Source organism: Agrilus planipennis, unplaced genomic scaffold (assembly GCF_000699045.2).
Source record: "Agrilus planipennis isolate EAB-ADULT unplaced genomic scaffold, Apla_2.0 scaffold29, whole genome shotgun sequence".
NCBI classification, from domain to species: Eukaryota; Metazoa; Arthropoda; class Insecta; order Coleoptera; family Buprestidae; genus Agrilus; species Agrilus planipennis.
In genome coordinates, this window is record NW_020442462.1 from 1,742,036 (window position 1) to 1,753,031 (window position 10,996).

The following is a 10,996-nucleotide window of genomic DNA, read 5'->3' on the forward strand; positions in this document are numbered from 1 at the left end:
TTAATGAAAGTTTATTCTTTTACATATAAATGGCATTGATCGCGCAAACGTGACACAACATAATATTATATTTTTAAGGTTTTAATTGAGACTTAAGTAAAACCAGTTCTTCAAATACTTTATCGCTCATTTTTCTTCGATGAGACCTCATGATCATGCCGCCACAGGGGCATAACATGGCAAACAGGTGTATTTTTTTTTTATTGTGGTGTTATAGACGAATGATGAGAATAACGTGGGTAGAAAAGGTTAGAAATGAAGAGATATTAGAAAGAATAGGAGAACAAAGGACTCTATGGAAGTCAACAAAAATAGGCGAGATAGATTGGTAGGACACCTTCTCAGGCATGAAGGTCTAGTCAGAAACATAATAGAGGTAGAAACAGGAGTTATGAGGGGTATAGGTAGACCTAGGTTAGATTACTGTTCACAAATAGTTAAGGATGTGGGTTGTTCTAGTTTTAGGGAAATGCGAAATTTAGCCCAGGATAGGAAAGAATGGAGGTTCGTGTCCAACCAGTCTTAGGACTGACGACCTTATGGTGAAGATGAGGATAATCTTTAGGTTGCTATCTTTATTAAGTATTGCAAAGTTTCTAAGTCAGCGGTGCTAACAGTTTTCTATCAATTTGACCCCAGACTAAAGATTCAATGGCAACTACGTTCAGTTTTATCTACGACGATATTGACATTTAAAATTAATGTCACCTAAGATGTCTGTCACCATAGAATCAGTTATCTATTACTAGAAGTATTTTAGCAACCATAGTATCTACAAAATACTAAGATACCAAACAAAAGGCATTTAAATACAAGATACAAAATGAATTTTAAAAAAGTTTTATAGTTACAAGATGAAAATACGTATTTTATATCTTGTATCTGTATTTCGAATTCTTATACCTTAGATAAGTTACATCTCTGTTTTTTTCTGGTATATGGTACACTGTGTCCTTTTCTATATCTTGGCAATAATAATCGATTGAGTGGTTAAGGCGGAAAAGCATAGCAATTAAGTAAACAAACATACAAACTCATATTCACATTTATATAATTAGGATAAATTTCTGCTTCCTTAGTGGTCGTAAAAGATCGTCATATTTTTTTTTTATTTCTATTTGTGTAAAAGTCTTGTATTTTTGGACCTTAATTTACTTTTCTTTCACGAATTATTAAAATACATGTGTACCGATTAGTTCCTTGAAGTAATTAGTTCCTTGGTAGGTATCCTTATCCTTCTCTTCACATCAAAATAAATTACAGACTTGTTTTGCGTTAAATTTGGTAGACGAAGCTTATGTGGCAGTTGCAGTCAGGTAACACTTCAAGTTCGCCGTTTAATAAAGAATTCGTTTAGAATGGTAATAATTGTTTATGACAGGTTGATAAGTTGTTCCAGTCAGACTCGAGCTGCAAGCTTCTGAGTTTGCCAATAAATTAGTTGTAGTTACCAACTTGTTCCTTAAGCTCGCTTCTCTCAAACTTATATTTAATTAATGTTTTCAATCCGTGCATCATAATTATTGCTTCTACTTCTTAATTGAACTGCTAATAGAATACTCAAACTTATTTTTTTTTTGTCTCAACTTTTTTACACACATATAAAGCGTATCTATGTTTTGTTTATTGCTAGTTATGTGGTCAAGAACGTTGAAAATTTTGATTGATGGTTAGTTTTCGACGTACAGTAGTTTATCATCACTAATACTTCGACCCCGCATTCAACAACAGGCCACTGAAGATGTCATCCACAGCAATAAAACGTCTGGTAGAATCAAAAACCAATTTAGACAATGGAAACCTGTACTGTCTGAATATCTTATTTAAAGTTGACCAAATTAACTGTAATTTTGAAAATTTATTATTAAATTTGAACAAGGCGGGGATTAAAAAAGGCATAGGATGTAATTTTGACGATGGAATCAGATTGGTCGAAGAGAATAAGTCGCTGTTCTTGTTGAATGCGTGACGAGACATATGACAGAATTTGTCCATGCAGAACTAACACACGCTTTTAAATCATCACTAAAAAATAAAAAAAAGACAGATAAAATGTGTCTACAGCTAATGCATAAAAATTACTAAATGATTATATTTTTAACTTTCCAGACTGTACAGAAGTCATTGTAATAAGTCTAATCATAAAAATTATAGTTTTCAACATATTTCAGTATTGAAAGCGGAAATAGCATTGCTACAGAATCGGATCACGCATATCCTTTAATATCTAGAACTTCTCACACCTCTAACTGCCAATAGTAGCCTAATTTAGGCCTCCCTCTGCCTCTCATTACTCCTGTTTCTGATTCTAATATGTTTAACTATTCTTCTCTTCTATATCTCCTTTTTCTTATTGACTTCAACTTTATCTACTGCATTATCTTCACATTTCTATTCTCTTTAATCCATAATATCTTTATCAGTGTCTGTTAACAACATATATCAAACGCTTCTCAGTTTTTTTTATATAATTTATTTGTTAATAGATATTTGTATATACAATAATAATTCAAATGTAACTCATACATACATTCTTTACCTCGCTAAACTAAACCGGTTTTCTCCACGTATAAAATGCACATACAATATTTTACAAAAATAATTCTAGCTTAAACACTATAAGTCACTAAAAACAAATCAACAAGTACAACAAATCTGTATAAGTACGTATCTCCAACGGACAACTCAACATATCACTTTTTATCTTTTGTTTCAAATTATACTACAAATTTAACAAAATGAAAATTTTATATTAACATATGTAATAACAAATTCCAAAAAAACCCTGCTTCTTTCTAAATAAATAATAATAAAGTTTAGGTATTTAAATAATTTAAAAAATAACAATTTTTTTAGTAAATAGACTCTTTTACACTGCAGTCCTAGGTCAAAACCGGCCCGTAATCACCATCAACGAACGATTTCAAACAGAATTTTAGAAAACAAGACTCTGAATTAATGTTTATAGTACCAGAAGCTTCCACTGCGAAAATTATCAAAAATGGGGTCTCAATTTGCTGACTGAATCTTTTTAGAAACATTTTTAGTTCAGTTGGAGTTTAAACAAAATTATTTTTTACCGAAAAGACTTAGCGCCATTAAAATCTCAATGGGCTACTAACACCAATATGCAATTTTTCGAGTAATTTAAAACGAGTACATATTCATGTTGGTACGATGAGCTGGCTCGGTCTTGGCCCTCGGGGCTTATTAACAAACAATTGCTGCAGATGATGGATTTCTGCATAAGTTACTGAACAAAATAATAATGAAATAAAACAATAACAGAACCTTAAACCTTTATAGATGACGTCCATTGATGATATTCGAATTGCTCAATTTATTGTCGTTGACAATCGGTTTGAAATCTTTCTCTCCGTTCAGGACCATTCTAAATTTGCTGTCACTGACTATTTTGTAGACAATGTGCCTATATTCGCCTTTATTTCTATCTTCGAGGATTTTTTCGAACATGTTTATAATAACCGGCGGTATTCTGGCTATATTAGCAGTTGTAGCAACATCTTCGTAGTATCCTTTCCGTAATTCTTTAAGCATCATCCCATGCGTGTGTTTCAACGGAATACCAAGTTTTCGTTTGTTTGCTATTTGTTTTTCGTAATCTTCGTACATCGCCGACTTCGACGGAAGAGGAAAATGACCGTTCAACGTGGAAACGAAGAAGCGAGCCTAAAACAAAGATTACAATGTAAAATTAATTTTGGTAAATCTATTGAGTCTTCCTTTTAATTTTTAATTAATATTTATCACAGTCTCCTCTTTCTTACTTTGACTAAGAAGGAGTGTACTTATAAAAGAAATTTTCATACCTGCAAGTCGAACATCGCAATTACTGGAAGATTAAACTGGAGTCCAATGAAGCACATTGTGGGATGTTCTATATTGACAATTTCTTTATACAATGGTCGAACCCATTTGCTGCTGTCCACAACAATTCCACAGTCGTTCGTCAAAAACGGAAAACAATACTTGTAGCCTGAAACAAAAATATGAAGATTTAGCTTCGGATAAACATTTCTTAATTCTTGTCTTGGATTGATGAGTGTTTGTTAATTTTCACCCACCTGTGCAATAAATGATAACGTCCATCTCTTCGGCAGTACCATCTTCAAAGAAAACCTGACTTCCTTCTATCCTAGAAACGCATGGCTTTTCAATGAGATTTTGCGGCAAATTAGCAATCTTATTGTCCATTTTGTAACTCGCAAAAACCTGAAATAAATATTTTCTATTAAGATAGTTCTCCGTTTTGTAATAGTATCTTGAAGAAATAGTTTCAATTGAAAATATTTTATTTTGTGAACTGAAAGTATCACCTGCTTCTTTAAAAACTGTCCTAAAGTAACCGAACCGAATTTACCTATACCAACTAGAATTTTATAAAAGATGATGTCACTTTGATATTAGCTTGGTTGTCAAGTCGCCACTAGTGTATACATGATACTCGCGATATGACTAATATTATAAATACGAATGAGAGCTTTTTGTGTGTTTATTACAATTTCACGTCTTAACTATTCAATCGATCATTATGAAATTTTGTACAAATATCGTCAGGAATACATAAAAGAACATAGGGTACCTTTTATCCAGAAAAAACATTCTGTTCCCGAAGGATAGAGAAATTATGTTTAACATAAAAAGTTCGACATGTGTTTAGGACATCCACGCGAACAAAGCCGCGGCCAAAAGCTTGTATAATATATACATGTACCTACGACCTACTCAAACCCTACTTCCGAACTGCTATTTTTTCTATATATATTCCATAAACACTAAACATCATCATCAAATTATTATTTACCAACCTTATCTGTGACGGCTAAAAGCAGTTTGCTAACGTCTTGCCCAGAAAGACCCATTCCAACAACCAAACATTTTTTATCCTGGAATATTTTCGCCTTTCTGAAGTCCTTGCTATGCAACTGCGTTCCCGTAAACGTTTCCTTTCCAGGAATATTTGGAATTATTTTTTCAGCATGATGCCCGTTGGCAATTATTATGGCATCGTATGTCCCGCATAATACTGAGTTATCTTCTAAATTCAACGCTTTCACAAACCATCTTTCTCCTTCCAAGGGTGAAACCTCTGTAACCCTTGTACGCAACTAAAAAGAGGATAGAAAACGTATTACCTCTGAGCTTATTAAAGAACAATAAACATAAAGTGTACTTTATTAATTAGTAAACTTTTGATCCCATCAGCACACTATAGACAGCTTTGAGCAACAACCAGCCTACGTATAAATACTGTAGATGGCGTTCACCACCCTGTCTGTACTTATTCTCTGAACACAGTTCAATGGCAGCAGATAAAATGGGTCTGTGTGCTATCGATGCTGCTTATACATAGCGTGCTGATGGGGCATACTTTTGAAATATTTCATTTATTCGAATTACTTACTTTTACAAGTGAACGAAGTTTATGTTTGTCTGCATAATTGTTAAAGTAACGTAGCACTTCTTCTGCGGGTAAATAAGATGCCTGGATTTCTTTAGGGTATGGAAAATCTGAGTATTCCATAAGTTCTTTTGGCACGTTGGTCCTTAAAAAATAATTTTTATTGTTATTAAATTTGTGGTGTAGACCAAAACCGGCCCGTAATCACCATCAACGAACGATTTCAAACAGAATTTTAGAAAACAAGACTCTGAATTAATGTTTATAGTACCAGAAGCTTCCACTGCGAAAATTATCAAAAATGGGGTCTCAATTTGCTGACTGAATCTTTTTAGAAACATTTTTAGTTCAGTTGGAGTTTAAACAAAATTATTTTTTACCGAAAAGACTTAGCGCCATTAAAATCTCAATGGGCTACTAACACCAATATGCAATTTTTCGAGTAATTTAAAACGAGTACATATTCATGTTGGTACGATGAGCTGGCTCGGTCTTGGCCCTCGGGGCTTATTAACAAACAATTGCTGCAGATGATGGATTTCTGCATAAGTTACTGAACAAAATAATAATGAANAATTGATCAAATTTTATAATAAAATATTTTCCAAAGTTTTACTACTCCATAACAAGCCTTATCAATATTTGAAGACTTTAGTAAGCCTTAATACAAATTTTATGCTTTTATACGACCTGAAAACTTGTCATGCTATGATTCCAATTTTCCTGATGAATTTGATTAAAGAATTACGAAAAAATACAAATTAAAAATCTTTTTCCTTTATCTTTATCTTATGTCAATAACTTATCACATATTAAACGTTATTAATACCTAATCAACTCATGTAAATATAAAAAAAATTAATGTAAACAGCATCATTCACATAGATAAACTAATGTCCTATTTAGGATTTTTTATCCTTCGACTTAGTTACCTAATTTTTCCGTGCACGTACGTTTATTTACAATAAAATTTCATCAAACACGTAATACACAATAAAAGTTATAAATAAAAATCTGCCACTTAAAGCGCCTGTAAGAATTTTTTAAACAAACGATTTAAAGCTCTATTGAGTTTGTATTTTATTTTAGATAAATTTTATTCTTTTAATTAACAACAATTGCTATAGATACAAGATCATATTTATGTCTGATACCTCTTATATGTATACACGTGTAGAGATATGAGTTATGAGAACAATATTGTAGTGCACTCTTATTAAAATTAAACGGTAACAGTTTCAAGTCATGTATTGACAATACTGTCGAGAAGAAAATTGCATTGGCACTAGAATTTTATTTTTAATATCTATATCTACGTATCCCGTTAATAGGTTTAATATTACTATTTGCAACTACCAAACTTGCATCGCGATTTCGATCTTATTCTAAAAAAATCTCTCATCGGCATAGACAGTCTTAATAAATCACCAATGAATCGAAAGAATTTGATAAAATATCTACTTATGAGAAAATACTACAAATGGCGCGGTAAACGCCATCTGTAGTACGATGCTACATTTTAGGATTACGTATGCTCCAACAAGGTCCATTTAAATATATGGATATCTAATTGCTGAAACGAATCCCGGCGTAGCTAACCTCAATGTGGTAGGCAGGTTACCATAATCGAATAAAATAATTCGAAGTAGTCTGTATGACTGTCGGAGCTGCCTGCGACGCGCTGATGAGATCCAAAAAGATCGAAATCGCGATCGGCGTCTGGCAGAATACAGACCACTTCAAATTATTTTATTCGATTATGGTAACGTGCCTTGCACGGGATTCGTTTCAGCAAGTAGATATCCATATATTTAAATGGACCTTGTTGAAGCATACGTAATCCTAAAATGTAGCATCGTACTACAGATGGAGTTTACTGCGCCATTTGTGATATTTTCTAAAACGCGCTGTTAAGACAGCAGGTAAAGGTTGGTCTGTGTTCTGTCGGAGTTGTCTGCGACGCGCTGATGAGGTCCAAAAAGATCTACATCGCGATCCGCGTCTGGCAGTTTCGACAGAATACAAACCACTTCGAATTATTTTAATCTACTTATGACTACCTGATGCTAACAGAAGTATTTCATATTAGACAAAGCTTTTTATTAACGTGATGGGTCCGTAAACCAAATGAATAACAACAGTATAAGTTCTTGGATAGTAAATCAATATTACCGAGCACGGATCGCGGTTCCAATTTTATTAGGTCTCATTAGTACTCCAAAAACTTACAGCTGTCCTTATTAATCTAGTTTACACATCTACCACGTATATGATCTACAACATTGTCTAACATATAAAATACATATACATCATTTGATAGCTGATATCACAAAATAGCAATACTATAACTACGTAGACACATTATAGAAAATCAACCCCTAAATCCAATCTTTTTATATCGTAAATGTATCTACTTCTTCGAAATTAAATTTTGATTGAAAAAAACTAAGGGATTTTCTTTAAATGATTCCAACTAACGTTATTCAACATACCTAAGTCCTTTGTACATCGCTGCTTGTAGTGGGAATCCATCTTCATCAAAATCCACATAATCGCTGTAAACCCAGACACCTCCTATACTACCGTTTTGTTCAAAAATGTCCACTGAATACCCCTCTGCAACACAGTATTTCGCAGATACTAAACCTCCCGGTCCTGCTCCTATAATTGCGACCTTCATTGTCCTGCAACAAATGGAGATTTTTTTTCTATCAGCAATTCTTTTTTTTAGAAGGTTAGCTATTAAGTAGTATTAGAATATACTCTGAATATGAAACATACATTTAGACATTTAGAAGTGACTTCATTTCTGAATTTTCACCCACTACAAACAACCTCAAATTAATGAGGGAAAAATTGTTGCTGTTGCTCATTATTCAGAAATGAATTTTAAGGATAATATTTCGTAGTATTAGATATTGAAGTTATTTTGAAATAAACCTTTACCTCTAAGGGTTAACGTAAACTATTTGCTATTTAATTATGTAAATGTGTGGAAAATATTTTTGAAAGGTCTTTCGAACGGCTTTAAAAATGGTGAGTTAGTTGATATTCACGAACTTTTTGAAACAATAATTGGGACTCTGCAACAACCACTTAGTATATACAGGCTTATACAGTACTTTTCATTTTGCAATTAAAATGAAAATATTATTAAAATTTTTCATCCAGGGTAAATTAACACATATTTACTAAAATAGTAGTGGAAACATTCAAAATTTACTTAATTGAGAAAGAAATTTAATTAATTATTAAAAATTAAATTAAATGGTAAAAAATAAAATCCCTTAAAAATTATTTACTTACTTGAGAAATAATTATTAAAAAAGAAAAACTTCGAGAACTTAATGAAACCGTTTCAGAAAATAGTCGTCTCAAAGTATGCGAGCAACAATTTGTTTACCGGTGACTTTAGTGTCTTCAGGAAGAAACTTTACTGATTGCTCATTCGGCAGTCAAAGTAATATATATTAGCTGGGAACCCGTTTAAAATTGCAGCTGGTGGTCCTAATCTCATTCAAAAATTGACATTGATAAAGAAGTTATCATACGAGGGTGGATTGATAAGTTTCCGGCCTAACCAAGAGATGACGCCACTAGGCCTACCTTGAGGTGACATTCTATAGTACCATCCTTGGATAGCTTGTAGCTATAGTTTCAGCCCGATCTCCTTGCTAGTGTAGGTTTGACAGCACGCTGAACAAGACGCCTCTGTGGTTTTCGTAAAAATGGAAAAGCAGGAAAATCGTGCTGTCATCAAATACTTTTATTTGAAGGGGTTAACGCCGAAGGAAATTAAAAAAGAGATGGACTCAACACTGGGGACATCCTCCCCGTCATATTCAACCGTTAAGCAGTGGGTTTCCGAGTTTAAAAAGGGTCGTGTGAGCACCTCTGATGGGCCTCGCTCAGGACGCCCCGTTGAGGTCACAACTCCAGATATGATCGAAAAAATTCATCAAATAGTGCTGGGAGACCGCAGATTGAAAGTGCGTGAGATAGCTGAGACCTGTAAGATGTCATATGAACGTGTGCAACATATTTTGCACCAACATTTGCATATGGAAAAGCTCTGTGCAAGATGGGTGCCGCGTTTGCTAACAGTCGACCAAAAATTGATTCGAAAAAACATTTCTACCGCAAATTTGTCATTGTATAAGCGTAATCCAAGCGAATTTTTGCGTCGATTCGTAACCGTTGACGAAACGTGGGTCCACCACTACACTCCTGAAACCAAAGAACAGTCTAAACAGTGGATTGGACCAGGGGAACCAACTCCAAAGAAGGCAAAAACAATTTTTTCGGCGAACAAGGTTATGGCTACTGTTTTTTGGGATGCAAGAGGTATTATATACATTGATTACCTTGCAAAGGGTAATACTATCACTGGTCAATACTACGCAGACTTATTGCAACGTTTGAGCCACGAGGTGAAAATTAAACGACCTCATCTGGCGAAGAAAAAAATCTTGTTTCATCACGATAACGCACCAGCGCACACGTCAATCGTTGCGACGGCTAAAATCAACGATCTAAAGTTTGAATTGATGCCGCACCCTCCTTACTCTCCAGACCTAGCCCCGAGTGACTATTTTCTGTTCCCTAATCTCAAAAAATGGCTTGGCGGTAAGAGATTTGCGGACAATGAAGAAGTAATCGAAGCTGTAAATGGTTATTTTGAGGAGCTTGACGAATCAGTCTATAGAGATGGCATTAATAGACTGGAACACCGCTATGAGAAATGTATCAGCCTTGGAGGAGATTATGTTGAGAAATAAAAAAAAAAAATTTTTAAAAACCTTGTTTTTCTTGGTCAGGCCGGAAACTTATCAATCCACCCTCGTATTTTGGAAGTGTTCATATCGCCAGATTGGTCATACAAACAAACAAGTCCAGACGGACACATGGTTGAAAAAATCACGCATGGCACTGTATTACATCACGGAAAAAACAGTGGCGGATTTTCAGGTGAAGTAGGTGAAGCCCGTCTTCACATATTTTCTGGATACTATACATATATATATATATAAATGAAGAACTTTCCTGTAAAAAGTTATATAAGATTAAAGTACTGCACAGAGCAATTTTTATTGTTTTTAGTAGTTCTTTAATGGCCTTAAGATACGGACATAGCAGGCGCACCCTTCGAGCACGAATGGCTCTAAGTGACGTCAGCGGAAAATTGACAAGCCTAGCGCTACCTACCCTTCCCTAAATGAAACTTTCTGCATGATTCCTATTTTCTGAAGCTCGATGACAATCGAGCCAACAGATAAAGATCTCGATTTTAAATAGGGGTTCGATATCTACTTCTGCTAACTTCGATTAGTACTTGACAGATTGCTTCGTATACGAGGGTGGATTGATAAGTTTCCGGCCTGACCAAGAAAAACAAGGTTTTTAAAAATTTTTTTTTTTTATTTCTCAACATAATCTCCTCCAAGGCTGATACATTTCTCATAGCGGTGTTCCAGTCTATTAATGCCATCTCTATAGACTGATTCGTCAAGCTCCTCAAAATAACCATTTACAGCTTCGATTACTTCTTCATTGTCCGCAAATCTCTTACCGCCA

At 34.2% G+C, this 10,996-nt stretch overlaps 1 protein-coding gene across 3 annotated transcripts in view; it reads right to left on the reverse strand.

The window, feature by feature from the left end:
* Positions 1 to 2,790: 2,790 nt before the first annotated feature.
* LOC108744466 (senecionine N-oxygenase-like) overlaps positions 2,791 to 10,996 on the reverse strand; it is a 20,002-nt gene continuing 11,796 nt past the window's right edge. For 2 of the 3 annotated variants that reach the window (XM_018480250.2, XM_018480251.2), the window contains exons 2-7: positions 7,915 to 8,106; positions 5,426 to 5,567; positions 4,830 to 5,129; positions 4,086 to 4,233; positions 3,831 to 3,997; positions 2,791 to 3,690 (exon numbers count right to left, since the gene is read on the reverse strand). In XM_018480250.2, coding sequence (XP_018335752.1) covers positions 3,301 to 3,690; positions 3,831 to 3,997; positions 4,086 to 4,233; positions 4,830 to 5,129; positions 5,426 to 5,567; positions 7,915 to 8,106 — 1,339 coding nt within the window. In that variant the 3' untranslated portion in view covers positions 2,791 to 3,300. Of the gene's footprint in view, positions 3,691 to 3,830; positions 3,998 to 4,085; positions 4,234 to 4,829; positions 5,130 to 5,425; positions 5,568 to 7,914; positions 8,107 to 8,728; positions 8,957 to 10,996 lie in introns of those variants that run through there. The other variant, XM_025980820.1, reaches the window with a different exon arrangement.